This window comes from Octopus bimaculoides, chromosome 10, assembly GCF_046866305.1.
Source record: "Octopus bimaculoides isolate indiv1 chromosome 10, ASM4686630v1, whole genome shotgun sequence".
Classification (NCBI taxonomy): Eukaryota; Metazoa; Mollusca; class Cephalopoda; order Octopoda; family Octopodidae; genus Octopus; species Octopus bimaculoides.
Genome location: NC_142937.1, coordinates 30,807,883 through 30,823,042, shown reverse-complemented (window position 1 = coordinate 30,823,042; position 15,160 = coordinate 30,807,883). Strand labels below are relative to the sequence as shown.

Genomic DNA, 15,160 nt, shown 5'->3' with positions numbered 1-15,160 from the left:
TGCATTCTGCCTCATCAGATCTTCTTGATCTGTGCAACCCATGCCAGCATGGAAAGCAGACATTAAGTGATGACGATGAGGATGTATGAAATACGTACATATATATTGTACATAATTTATATAGTTTTATATATGTACATATATTTATATTGATAAGTCTATATATATATATATATATATATATAATCAAGTCTTTCCTTTCCAGATTCCATGCCGTGTTTTGGCCAGCCTTTTTACTTGCTGCAAACATGAAACTTCCACATCAAATCCTGTGCCATGCTCATTGGACAGTCGATGGCCACAAGGTAATGTTTTATTAGACACAACTTGTATGCATGTAGGTGTTGTGTGTGTATGTATATATATATATATATATATATATATATATATATATATATATATATATAGGTGCAGGAGTGGCTGTGTGGTAAGTACCTTGCTTACCAACCACATGGTTCTGGGTTCAGTCCCACTACGTGGCACCTTGGCAAAATGCCTTCTACTATAGTCTCAGACCGACCAAAGCCTTGTGAGTGGATTTAGTAAACAGAAACTGAAAGAAGCCCGTCGTATATGTGTATGTGTTTGTCCCCCCAGCATTGCTTGACAGCCAGTGTTGGTGTGTTTACATCCCCCGTAACTCAGCAGTTTGGCAAAAGAGATCGATAGAATAAGTACTAGGCTTACAAAAAATAAGTCCTGGGGTCGATTTGCTCAACTAAAGGTGGTGCTCCAGCATGGCTGTAGTCAAATGACTGAAACAAGTAAGTGAAGAAAAAAGAATCTACACAGACATGCAGGAAGTAAATAGACACCTTTAATTTTCAAAATCTTTTATTTAATATGCAAAGTGAACAACTGAAATGTAATCGATAGGTAGGACTATATACTTTAGTATTTAGTTGACATTCCATTTGCAGTTTTTAATTCAAAAACGCTTTTTGGCATTGAACTGATGAGCTTTGCGATTGTCTCTTGTGGAATTTCTGCCCACTTTTCACACAACAATCGAAACAATTCATATTTACATTTAGGTTTCTGTCGAGGTTTTCGTAAAACCCAAGCTTATGCAGATATGTAACACACGTTCTTGGACTAACTTCTTGCTGTTTTGTAATGTCAGATGTCTTCGAACGGGGTTCGTTTTCCACAATTTTCTTCAAACAGCGAAGCTTCCTTTCCGAGGGACCAGGTCGGCCAGGACGAGAATCTGTTGATTCTTTTCCTTGGCTTTTGAATTGCACTATAATTCTATTAACAGTAGCAAGAGGAATTTGAAGATTATTAGCAATTTTTTGCTGGCTAAGACCAGCCTCAGTTTGCCCAACAATACGATCTCTTTGAAAATCTGACAGTTGTGCTGAATTTTTTGTGCATGGCATGGTTACTCTTCGCAAATGTTTAATATAATGGCACCTGGAATAAAAAAGAATAATTACATTGTAAATTCTACACTGCTGAAAACATATTAAGATGCTTAGATCAGAAATTTTGAAAATTAAAGGTGTCTATTTACTTCCTGCATGTCTGTGTGTGTGTGTGTGTGTGTGTGTGTGTGTGTGCGCATATATATATATATATATATATATATATATATATGCTCTGCCCAATCCCTGTCAGCATGGAAAGTATGGAACATGGACTTGAAATGATGATGGTGCTATATATATATATATATATATATATATTTTTAATATCCTCCTTCCATACTGGCATGATTGTGTGTGTGTTTATATATATATAAATGCATGCATATATATATATATATATATATATATATATATATATATATATATATATATATATCCTGCTTAATGGTGTGTGTATATATTACATTTCTTTATACACACCATTAAGTATGTATGTAGATATACACTTTCTACCAAGCCTACATCATCAGCTGCCTCTCATCCCTCTAACACTTTCAACTCTCCCACCTCACAAACCTGTCTGTCACCCATACCACCATCAATCACAGCTGTCTCTTGCATGTCTCTCCTCCTCATACCTCTTTTGCATCTCTCTCTTCTTCTCACTCTCCCTCTACCATATGGCTGCTGTGATTAAAGATTGCAGTGCATCTGCTCTGTTCACAGGTGTGGCTGTGTGGTAAGTAACTTGCTTCCCAACCACATGGTTCTGGGTTCAGTCGCTCTGCATGGCACCTTGGGCAAGTGACTTCTGCTATAGCCTTGAGCAGAACAAAGCTTTGTGAGTGGATTTGGTAGATGGAAGCTGAAAGAAGCCAGTCGTATATATATATATATATATATATATATATATATCTCAAAAAATAAGCAACACGGATTTCAAAGATGATTGCAGTATGCATGTTTCATGCTACTCCAATTTATTAGCATGAAATGTGCGTACTGCAATCACCTTTGAAATCCGTGTTGCTTATTTTTTGATTTTGATCACCTATCCTTTTGGGATACGATATTCGGGTGCCTACGCATAAGTACCATATTCAACCTTGAATCTATATCTAAACCGTCTATATATATATATATATATATATATAAAGGAATACAAAAAATGGGACAAGAACGCAAAACATCCAGACAGTTAGATGATACAAAAAAAAAGACAACAAAACATCCAGACATGATACAAAAAAGGGACAAGAAAAAACAAGGGCGGGTCATTCGAAGTTTTCTTTCCTCAGTTGAGTTCCAGATTATCTTTGCAATTTTGGCTGGTTATACTCGAGATTGCTCCAATCTGGCCAGCCCCAAAGAAAATCTAAGCTAAGAGCACTTGATTCCTTGGAAGGAAGCAGCGTATGTATATGAAAACAAGGATGGGGAAAAAAAAAGGGACAAATGGTACACAAATGAAAATAACAGGACATTAACAACAGGTGTCTTTCGACTAAGGATGAGTTAAATTAAGCTGGCTGTATTGGTATCCAGAAGACCCAAGATGGCAGGTAAGGCTATGTAAGTGTTACGGAAGGACTGTAGTTAGACTCTCGGTTTGAGTGAGGAGTCTAACGCAGGTCATGTGTAATTATACGGTGATACTGAGTGGACGTTATAACGATCCAACCTTGCTGAGTGTAAAAAGTTGAAAGAAACATTGCAAAGCATATTCTGGCTGATTCTTTGACAATTCTGCCAGCTTGCCATGTTATCTATTTATCTTTCACTTGTTTCAGTCATTGGACTGCGGCCATGCTGGGGCAGCACCTTGAAGAACTCTTTTCAGTCGAAGGAATTGATCCCAGGACTTATTTTCTTTAGTCTAGTCCTTTTCTGTTGGTCTCTTTTGCTGAACTGCTAAGTTACAGGGACGTAAACCCACCAATGCCAGTTCTCAAGCAGTAATGGGGGACTAGCACACACATATGATGGGCTTCTTTCAGTTTCCACTCACACGGCTTTGGTTGTCTTGAAACTGCTGTAGAAAACTCTTACCCAAGGTGCCATGCAGTGGGATTGAACCCGGAAGCCTGTTGTTTGAAAACAAGCCCCTTACCACACCCACACCAGCACCTAGTAATAGTTAGCATAGTAAAGCAGAAAGATTAATATTTATTTCTTTATTGTCCCACAAGGGGCTAAACATAAACAAAGACAAAGGGATTAAGTGGTTTATGTCAACCCCAGTGCATAACTGGTACTTATTTAATTGACCCCAATAAGATGAAAAGCAAAGTCACCTTGGCAGAATTTGAACTCTGAATGTAATGGCAGACGAAATAACGCTAAGCATTTCGCCCAGTGTGCTAATGATTCTGCCAGCTCACTGCCCTAGAAAGACTGATATTAAGCAAGACTTTCAACCAATTTCCATTACATGCTGTTGTGTTGTGACATCTAAGAGCGTGAGTGATGCTTACACATCACTGTGAACATCCACTTGAGAAGTTAATGGTGCTATATTTACACTTTGAATCACTTCCCCTGCCTGTGTCAGCAAACCACTTAACCTGATTACGATCAAGTTAGAGGTCCTTATCGTGGAAACTTTGGCTCAAGTAGAAAATTCTGAAAAATTAACTTTATTTTAATATTAATTTCAATTTATAAAACAAAGCACAAACATCATTTAAGTTAAAATAGAGAACACAACTGGAAAATACGAAGACTAAAAGCAGCAGCACATACTTTAGGACACAACAACCTCCTAAGCAAACCAAGTGCAGATATGAGTAGCATATGGGAACCGGTATTAAGAAAGGATAGGAGAATATTAGATTTTTAAGCCCTAAAATTCACTCCATAATTGCCCACGGGCATATGATGTAGTGGTTAAGAGGGCGGGCTACTAACTCCAAGATTCTGAGCTCAATTCCAGGCAGTGACCTGAATAATAATATCAAAAAATACCTTAGGAATGAGAACCCAGGTTCGAAATTTCCCCAAGACACCTGATGAAGGCTGGAGGGTATATCAGCTGAAACGTTAACAACAAACAAGATGAAGACAAATATCCGTCAAATGTAAATAATTCCTCATCTCTTAAATATAGAACTGTATCGTTGTTGTTGTTGTAAGGCAGTGAACTGGCAGAATTATTAGCATGCTTAGTATATTGCTTAGCAGCATTTCAGCCATTCCACTGAGGTCTACTTTGCCTTTCATCCTTTTGGGGTTGATAAATTAAGTATCAGTGAGACACTGGGGTCGATGTAGTCCCCTCCTCCAAAATTCCAAGTCTTGTGCCTTTAGTAGGAAGGATTATTATTATTATTTTCCACATTTTTAATTTCTATTTTTCATTTTATTTTATATGTGTGTGTGTGTGTATGTGTGGTAGGCCCAGGAAGATGTGGGTTGAAGTCGTGAGAAATGATCTTCAGATGTTAGGCCTCACAGAGGAGATAATAAGGAGCTGAGACTTTTGGTGATTTGCTGTGCTTGAAAAGTCATGTCAAGCTAAGTAAACTCACAACCATCCATGCGTACAAGCATGTCCTTTACGGCCATGCCCACCACTCCTCTCCATCAAGAGGTTTTTGTCTTGTGAGCTTGCTGATACCATATAAAAAGCACCTGCTTCAGTGTCACATAAAAAAGCACTCGTGCCACTGTCCTGTAGAAAAGCACCCATGCCAATGCCACATGGAAAAGCATCCCTGTCAGTGCAATGTTGAAAAATGCTCATACCTGTGCCGGGTAAAAGGGGTTCATGCAGGTAGCATGTTAAAAGCACCCAGTCAACTCTGGAAAGTGGTTGACATTAGGCAGGGCATCCAACCATTGATACCATGCCAAAACAGACAATTGGAGCCTGGTGCAGCTTTGCCAGCTCTGGTCATTCTGTCCAACCCATGCCAGCATGGAAAATTGACATTAAATGATGATGATGGTGCTAATGAAACTCACATATCATCTCATTCTCTGTAAATCTCCACACTTTGTATTATCCCTTTCATTCATCACCCTGGTGGCAAAGAAAAATGATGGTTTTCAATGCAAAAATTCCTCTTTATTTCTTTTATAAAGCTGGATGAGAGACAATGATTCTAGGTTGATATAATAAATCCCCTCAAATATTTTCATTTTGTTACCAGATGTCAAAATCCAAAGGTAATGTGGTCGACCCTATGCTATTGATGTCCAAATACACTCCAGATGCACTCCGGTATTTCTTGCTCAGAGAAGGTGTCCCCCATTCTGATAACAGTAAGTGGTTATTTCTTTCTGTGAAAACCAAAAATAAATTCATTCTTGGAATAATTTAATTAAAACTCTACTGAATACTAATGATTAAAAACAAGTAAGCAACTTTTGTTTTGTTAACCCATAAAACGCTGGAATTTGCATGGACTGCTGAGCACATTTTATGAAAATGAAACTACCATGCACACATAAAAAAACAAAAAAAATAGTTAAAATATCTTCCTATAACGGTGGCAAGTTTTACATCATCTGAAAAGTCATTAATTGAACTATTAGTCCTCTTGCATTCTGGGGGATATCGGAGCATTTGAGGAACATTAGACCCCAACAAATGCCCATAAATTAAATGCATCTATCTAGGCCATGATCGTGGCCTGTCGACCTGTGCCTGATGGCCATGATTGTGGTCTGTTGTGCTTTATGTGTTAAGTGTTCATCCTGGTTTTTATTTGGAGAAGCTGTGTCTCTTTGGGTATAGAGGGACAGATGTAGGTGTCTTACTGTAGGTACATGGATACACCAGTTGGTAAGGAAAAGAGAGGGAGTTAGGGAATAGGATGAGGAGAGTGACAGCGAGAAAGAGATGATGGCAAAGATGTGTTGGGACATGCCCTCAAAAGATATTGGGAGTGGTGGGAATAGATGAAATGAAAGAGAGGTTTGGACTGAGAGGAAAGAGGTGACTGTGGCAAATGATGGAGAGAAATAGAGGAGAGGCCCATGTGTGGGGACTGCAGTAGATATATGTGGGTGATAACAACAGATAAGCGAGATGAAGCACAGATGAGAGAAAACACAGAAGGGAAGTGGCTGGTGGCCAGAGCAGAGTCAAAATAGAAAGGCTTTGATGATCTGGACTAATTGAGTAGAAACATCCTTCCCTGATGCCATCACTTGAAGAATGTCTCCCACAACATTTACTAGTTTACTGACATTGTCTGTTGCCAATATAGACGGCCAGTCTAAGAATAATAATCAAAATATTCAGAGATTGTTGTTGTTATTGCTCTAGGGCATCCCTGATCAAGCAGGGCCAAAGTATTCCATTTGTAACCATCACATCTTTTCTTAGTCATACTGTATCTAGGATGACCTCATGTAATATATCTTGTTTTTAAGATGGCCGGTAGTGATATGGCTGCTATGTCTAGCAGGTTGAGTGGTTGATCAAGGTATAGTACCAAATTGGCATCCATCAATATGGTACCAAATGCATTTCATGCTTCATGACTTTAGTTCCACTGCAGCTGTTTTGTTATTGATGACAAAAATCACAATGTCTTAGAAAGACTTTGGTCTTCCAACCAAAGTCTCTCTCCAGACTTGTGATAAAAAGAAATTACAGATGCAATGGAATGGCTAAATGAGGAATCAAACCCAGACTAGGCATAATGGAAACTTGTCTCAACTCTAAGGTAATTAACAACTACTTGTTAATACCACAATAGCCAAATCTTTCTCAAACAATATTCATCAACTTAATGGCATTCAGGTTTTCAGGTCCTAATCCTCTGGGAAATAATTAAAAATAGTCTTTGATGGCTGTGTGGTAAGCAGCTTGTTTCCTAGTCACATGATTCTGGGTTCAGTCCCACTGTGTAGCACCTTGGGTGAGTGTCTTCTACTATTAACCTCAGGCTGACCAAAGCCTTGTGAATGGATTTGGTAGATGGAAACTGAAAGAAGCCTGTCCTGTATGTATAGATATAGATAGATATTAAATCATGAATTAAAAGCAGCACCAGTTATGTAAACGTTATTGGCCACACATTCACAATGCATGTGTTTTGTTTATTTGTTGAATTTGCAGCGGGGTAGCACTTAGGAAAACACCCCAATAATGGTGGGTGTGAAAACACCTGAAAGTCATAGACCAGGTGAGACAACTCACCTCAGATTGAACCAAGAATGCTGGATATTGATATTTTGCCATTATGGCTTATCAATACCACGTACTTGGATTGAAATGAAGATTATATGTATGTATGTGTGTGTGTTTGTCCCCCACCATTGCTTGATGACTGGTGTTGGTTTGTTTATGTCCTTGTAACTTAGTGGTTTAGTAAAAAAGACTGATGGAAAAATACCAGACTTTAAAAAAAAAGTCCTGAGATCAATTCTTCAAGGCAATGCTCCAGCATGACCATAATCTAATGACTGAAAGAGATAAAAAATAAAAGAATGATTTAAGTTTTCCAGTCTGGTAAGTAGGGAGAGGGGGCAGTGTAAAGTTTCATGGCTGAGCTACATGTTTCCTTATCATGTGGGATTAATTTTCAGTACAAATAAATCATTGTCTGCAAGTAGGTTTGTTTTTGCATTAGTTTTTTTTTTTTTCTAGATTTCAGTGAACAGAAAATGGTGGAATGCATCAACAGTGAGATTGTCAACACACTGGGCAACCTCTTGAGTCGGTGCACATCACTCAGTATCAACCCGAATCAGATATTCCCTGCCTTAAACAAGGCCACACTCAAAGCATCCTTCTCATCTGAAGCCCAGCACTCTTTCTACCAACTACAAGAACTTCCTGGTCAGTTTTACATTTCATTTTCTCTTTTTTCCAAGTTTTTTTACTCATCTCTCCTCTAACTAGATTACAAACAAACTCTTGGATTTAGAGCAAAACATGGCCCTTCAGGGGTAGCCTCATTCATGGGGTGAGTTCCTGGATATTTGATGGACACATTGAGGAATTGTAGTCTGGCTTCGAGATAGACATGAAGATTCTCTATTCAAAGATTTAATATAAATTAGATTGAGTGACCACTGCTGTTGACAAGACTATTGTTGTAAAGAAGGTGCTTAAGTGACCACTGCTGTTGGATGAACAGTAATTGTGGAGTGGAAGCCAGAGTGACTTCTGGTGTTGATTAGACAATAGCTGTTATGTAAAAAATATTCAAGTGTCACCACTGGCTTGGCTAACCTTTAGCTACATTGTAAATATGAAGCCATGATAATTACTGGTGTTTAATAGGATAGGAACTAAGATAAGAAACTGGCATCCACCAGAATGAAGAATTTAGTGATGTCACTGTAATAACCCTATGTGAAGAAATTACTTAGAGATGCCATTTGGCCACCAAAATAAGTCAAATTAAAGCCATATAGTAAGAGGAAAAGGATCTAATTAATTCATAGAACTTGTGTAGGGAAGAGAAGAATGCATTATTTTAGAGGCTAAATTATTTTACTCTGATCTTGGCATAAAAGGGAAACAATACCAAATATGGAGTAAAGATTGTTTGCCAACATAACATGGCAGTCCTGGTTTAAGACGAATGTTGCTGTAATTTAACCCCAGGCAAACAATCTTTACTCTAAAGTACTGTTGCTGAATATCTCTCATTGTGAGATTTACAAATAGTAATTTTCTAATACCAAATATGGATTTTGGACTTCTTAGATCTCTTCTATGATGCATAGCCTTCTAAGTAGTTGACAAATTAGTAATAAGAGAATCCAATATGTTGGTAATAATTTTTGATAAGTGTTGGAATAGAGGACAGCAAAGTAGGACAAATGACGGTCAAACAACTGCTGGTGGTTAGAGAAGTTTGGAGGCTGGAACAGGATGCAGATGAATATGGAAACATTTGAAGGAGAGAAAGTGGAAGACTTTATTATCCAGTGTTAGATTAGAATAGAATTAGAGAAGATTAACGAGTGTTTATGTTTGTAGGACATTGCAAATAAGGTCGAGATTAGACGAAAGTCTATAGATATTGGTGGAGAGCAAGGGTTCTCAACCATTTTTTGTCAATGGACTCTCTTGGTTCTTATTTTATTCTGCCATCCCCATATTAAAAAAAACAAATCCTGTTATATTTTTATAGTTAAATATAAAAAATTGTATTAAAAAAATTGTTAAAATACTTCTGTGTTTTGTAGAAGTGTAACCAACTTGTTGGACATAAATTTAAGCAACAAAATCTTATGTGGAGCTTCAAGGGTCATGTGGCCCCTGGTTGGGGTGGAGGGAAGTTTTGCCCTGTTGATTGAGGAGTGGTCTTAGAAAATATTAACACAACTATCACTTTTCTAAGTGTTGAGTAAACTGCTGCTCGTTATCTATAAATAGTTTATTGTTATTTATTACACTTGTCTCCATTTTTTTTTTCTCTTTTTGACTGAATTTATTTTATTTTGAGCAACCAAAATATTTTTAGTCAAATTTTATCAGTTTTTTTTGCATAAAAAATTCCTTAAAAAATGTATTTTGCAACTAACGATTAATTCATATTCTGTTATTTCATTTTTATTATTATTATTATTATTATTGATACTCTCATTTCCGTTACTGCTGATCTGGATTGTTACTCGGAGTAAATTTTCACAGTCCATTTCAAGAGTTTCTACAAGTGAACAAGTGGTTTGCTGTTTCCTCATTGCAACATAATACAATCATTACCACTACTACTACTACTACTACTACAATAACCTCCTTCCTCCATCAGTGTCCAATACAACTCCTACCACTCCTACCACCACCATCACAACCATTACCATTAGTAATACTATTGCCCCCATCACCAGAAAATAATTAAACCAAAAATAAGAGCAATTATAATTTATCTTGATATAAATTTGCTATTAGGAAAGTTTTTCTGAGCTATATATATATATAGACGCAGGAGTGGCTGTGTGGTAAGAAGCTTGCTTACCAACCACATGGTTCCAGGTTCAGTCTCACTGCGTGGACACCTTGGGCAAGTGCCTACTACTATGACCTTAGGCCGACCAAAACCTTGTGAGTGGATTTCGTAGAAGGAAGCTGAAAGAAGACCATTGTATGTATATATATGTATGTATCTGTGTGTGTGTGTTTGTCCCCTCACCATCGCTTGACAACTGATGTTGTTGTCCCCGTAACTTAGCAGTTCGGCAAAGGAGACCAAGAGAATAAGTACTAAGTTTACAAAGAGTAAGTCCTGGGGTAATTAGTTCGACTGAAGGCAGTGCTCCAGCATGGCTGCAGTCAAATGACTGAAACAAATAAAAGAGTAAAAGAATATATATATGTACAAGGTGGGGGAGGCAAAAGTAGGTATACAGTAAGCATTGCATCGATGTTACAATACTTAATTCATTAAAATTATTAACACATTAAATTAGCCTCATTTTGGATATTTTCAGTGTCATTAATCATAATAATACATTTATCATAATTATTATAATGCTTTCATTGTAACTTTTAATTTTTTTGATAAAAATAAATGAGTATTGTACGTGTTTTCTTTTCTTCATAACTGTATACCTACTTTTGCATCCACTGTGTGTGTGTGTGTGTATATATATATACATATATATATATATATATATGGCTACAGTCAAATGACTAGAGCAAGAAAAAGATCAAAAGATATATGAGTGAGTGAACAAATGAAAGAAAGTTGCACTCAATACGTTTGCTTGGAGCTATACATATATATATCATCATCGTTTAACGTCCACTTTCCATGCTAGCATGGGTTGGACGATTTGACTGAGGACTGGCGAACCAGATGGCTACACCAGGCTCCAATCTGATTTGGCATAGTTTCTACAGCTGGATGCCCTTCCTAACACCAACCAGTCCGAGAGTGTAGTGGGTGCTTTTACGTGCCACCGGCACGAAGGCCAGTCAGGCGGTACTGGCAACGGCCACGTTCAAAATGGTGTATTTTACGTGCCACCTGCACAGGAGCCAGTCCAGCGGCACTGGCAACAACCTAGCTCAAATGTCTTTTCATGTGCCACCGGCCATTTTGATACATGTATTTAAAAAAAGTCTGACTCGACTCCACATCACTTAGTTTCATGAGTGTAGGACATGTCCACTTTGTCAGATGTACAGACAAAATAATGATGATGGTACACACAAACATACATACATTTGTACATATGTACACACACACACACACACACACACACACTATAATTTCGTTAAAGATAAAAACCTTTCTTCTTATCACACATTCCATGTTTGTTAATTGGTGTCAAGACTTTAATCTCAAATTTGATTAATCTGACGGCAAACTTGGGAAATGTTCAAGTAGATTTGTTTGTGAAAATGTTTGTCCTGATGTGTAGCAAACATTTATCACTTTTATAAGACTGCTTAATATGTGTATACACATGCATGCAAGTATACTATTAATAATCTGTGTGTATACATGCATGTATGTGTGTATTATTGTGTATGTGCAAACAGTCACACAATGTGTAGGTATTGACTTGATAGATACAATGTGTGCATGTGTAAATATTAACTGGACAGACAGATTCTATTGTAGTGTTGACTTGGTAAATATTGAGTGACAATATGGACAAAACGCAGCTGCAGTTATTTTTATCATTTCTCCTTAAGGCTGACAGAGTCGTTAGCAGCAGACAAAATGCATTGCAGCATTTCTCTTTATGTCCTAAGTTCAAACTCCATTGAGGTTGATTTTGTATTTCATCTTTTCAGGTTTCATGAAATGAGTATTAGCTTTGGTGTAAAGAACTGCCCTCTCCCTCAAAATCTTCACTTTCTGCCGATTATAGAAAGAATTATTATTATTATTACTATTATAAGGCAATGAGCTGGCAGAATTGTTAGCCCACCAGATAAAAGGCTTAATGACATTTTGTCCATCTTTACGTGCCGAGTTCAATTTCTGCTGATGTCAACTTTGCCTTTCATCCTTTTGGGGTTGATAAAATAAAGGACCAGCCGTTGACAGGGATTGATGTAATCAACTAATCTTCTCCACAAAAACTGCAGACTTTATGCCTATCGTAAAAATAATAATTATTATCGTTAAGGTGATGAGCTGGCAGAATTGTTAGCGTAACAGGCAAAATGCTTAGCACCATTTCAGCCATCCTTATGTTCTGAGGTCAACTTTGCCTTTCATTCTTTCGGGATCGATAAAATAAAGTACCAGTTGGGCACTGGGGTCAATGTAATCAACTAAGCCCGTACCTCAAAATTTCAGGCCTTGTGCCTTAAGTAGAAAGGGTAATTATTATCATTCCTTGTTATAAGGGCAGTGAATTGTCAGAACCATTGGAGCTTCAGAGAGAATTTTATGTTGCAATAATTCTGGCCCTTTATGTTCCAAGTTCAAATTCCATCAAGCTCAACTTCCATCTTTACAGGGGTTGATAAAATAAAATAGCAGTGAAGTAGTTGTCAGTTTAGCCAACTTCAGCCCCACATCTTAAAATTGCTGGCCTACAATGCTCTACATATGTTCTGGCCTTGGATCTTAATTAAAGGGAATTGTTATTAAGGGTGCTGGAGAAAACTTTTGTGCTTTATCGGTGTTGGCTTTTTATGTTCTGAGTTCAAATCCCATTGAAGTTACCCTTGTCCTTCCAGCATCAATAAAAAAAAAAAACAGGTGGGAGCTAGTGAAGTTGTGGGGTTGGTTAAGTAAGTCCCTCGTCCCAAGATTCTTCACCCTAAGCTGTTTAGAAATAATTTTTATATCAAATAAATTATAATTGATATTGGTTTCAAATTTTGGCAAAAGGCCAGCAAGTGCAATGGGTGGGGTGGAGTAAGTCGATTACATTCACCCAGTACACAACTGGTACTTATTTTATTGACCCCAAAAAGATGAAAGGCAAAGTCAACCTCGGCGGAATTTGAACCCAGAGCATAATGACAAAATGCCATTAAGTATTTTGTCTGGCGTACTAACGATTCTGCTAGCTTGCCACCTTAATTGTAATTAATACTTGAGAATGAATATTTGAAGATTGGTAAGCACTGAATAGTAAGCACCAAAAGGTCAAAGATAAATTACAAGAGAAACCAAGATAGAAATGTGGATTCAGACCATTGAAGCTGTACCATTTCAATCATTCTGTAAAGAATAAGCTATGGACCCAACAGTATTCTGGTCCTTCTCCCCTAAAAACATAAGACCTTGTGCATATTCAACAGAAAACAATACTTAGAAATAAATGGTAAGCCTTGTTGGTGATCATCATATTTGTTGTGGTGCTGCTGTTGCTGTTTCAGTCATTGACATTGAGCTAACTAATCAAGGCATTTAGCAGTGTAAAAAGCCTTGTTGCAATTGTAAAAAACAGAAATGGTAAAGAGAAGATGCTATTGGATTGCCAGCTCGTACTCAGATTCTATTAGTATTTCACTGAGAGTCTGCATATAACATTTAATTCTATTTAGTTTTTGGCAATGGTTATCAGCAATAGACGGATGATTTATCCAAGAGTTGGGTTACCATTTATTTGAGTGCCATGAAACTGGAGTTAAGTGTTGGAACTTAAATGTCACTTGGGGACTCTTGAGATATTCATATTACACAAAGAAAAAATTGAAAACTTAGACACAAAAACCTCTTTTGACATTTGTTCAAAATTAATAATTATAAATAGAAATGTTTCAAGAATCTATTTCTTTATTTGAAAATCTGCTCCATCCTGGAACATTCTTCTATGAAATAATATAACTTTTTTAACTCTCTAAAATTGTATAAAGCCTTAAATCCTGCCATTTTTGGCTTGGCATCTTGTATTTCTACTTTCATATTCCCCCTGGGCCATGATGATAACCAGTTTTTTAAATTTATTTGTTTAGTCTTTTATTTTTGTCTCCTCAGATAATGTTGAACTAAACTATTCAAGATTTTCCATCTACAAGACTCTGGAGCAGATCAGTGCGACCTTACGCTGGGCAAATGGCCTGATGGAAGAACACAAACCTTGGCAATTGGTGAAACACTGTGACCAGAAAGACCACCTCAACACCTTGCTGCACATCACTCTGGAAACATTACGGGTTTGTGCATTGTTGCTATCACCTGTAATTCCAGAACTTTCTGGTAAACTTCTAAATAGATTAGGTGTCTCCCCAAAAAACCAAACTTGGAATGATATTAGATCCCAGCAACAAACCGATCAACCTTTAGGAAACGACAGCAGTGTTTTGCTGAAACGAATAAAATTCCAACATTGAAATCTCAATTCAAAACCAACAGAATTTCTCATTTCTATTTCTTCATGTTTTTGTATTTATATTTTTTATGTTTTCTTCTTGTCAGGTTTTCTACAATATGTACGTCTTATAGAACGTAAGAGAAATAACATCTATAACTCACAAGAATCTCTCTCACAGCTGACAATAACTGGTTTCGGTGAAAGTGAAGTATAGAACACTGTGTATCAGAACTAATTGAACCAGAAAATTAAGATTCTTAATTAAAGAATAACAGACCTGTGATCCATTATTGGTGATGCAGAATATTTATTACGTGAAATTAATTATTTAACAAATTTCACAGTCCCTGGGCAGTAGTCCAGTCTCTTAAAGGTAACTTTCCACATAAAATTTTCATCAATTAAAACTTCTTGGGTTACTCCATTAATTATACTATAAATCGATAAATATATACATGCTACATGTATATTATATACATGTGTGTGTCATCATCATCGTTTAACGTCCGCTTTCCATGCTGGCATGGGTTGGATGGTTTGACTGCGGACTGGTGAGCCAGAAGGCTCCAATCTGATCTGGCAAAGTTTCTACA

General features: G+C 37.1%; 1 protein-coding gene across 2 annotated transcripts in view; it reads left to right on the top strand.

The window, feature by feature from the left end:
* The window catches only part of LOC106868198 (methionine--tRNA ligase, mitochondrial), a 30,409-nt gene extending 15,799 nt beyond the window's left edge, over nt 1–14,610 (top strand). For both annotated transcript variants that reach the window (XM_014913361.3, XM_014913362.3), the window contains exons 9-12: nt 206–305; nt 5,522–5,633; nt 7,972–8,163; nt 14,231–14,610. In XM_014913361.3, the coding sequence (XP_014768847.2) occupies nt 206–305; nt 5,522–5,633; nt 7,972–8,163; nt 14,231–14,586 (760 nt within the window). In that variant the 3' untranslated portion in view covers nt 14,587–14,610. The remainder of the gene's footprint in view (nt 1–205; nt 306–5,521; nt 5,634–7,971; nt 8,164–14,230) is intronic.
* The last annotated feature ends 550 nt before the right edge of the window (nt 14,611–15,160 follow it).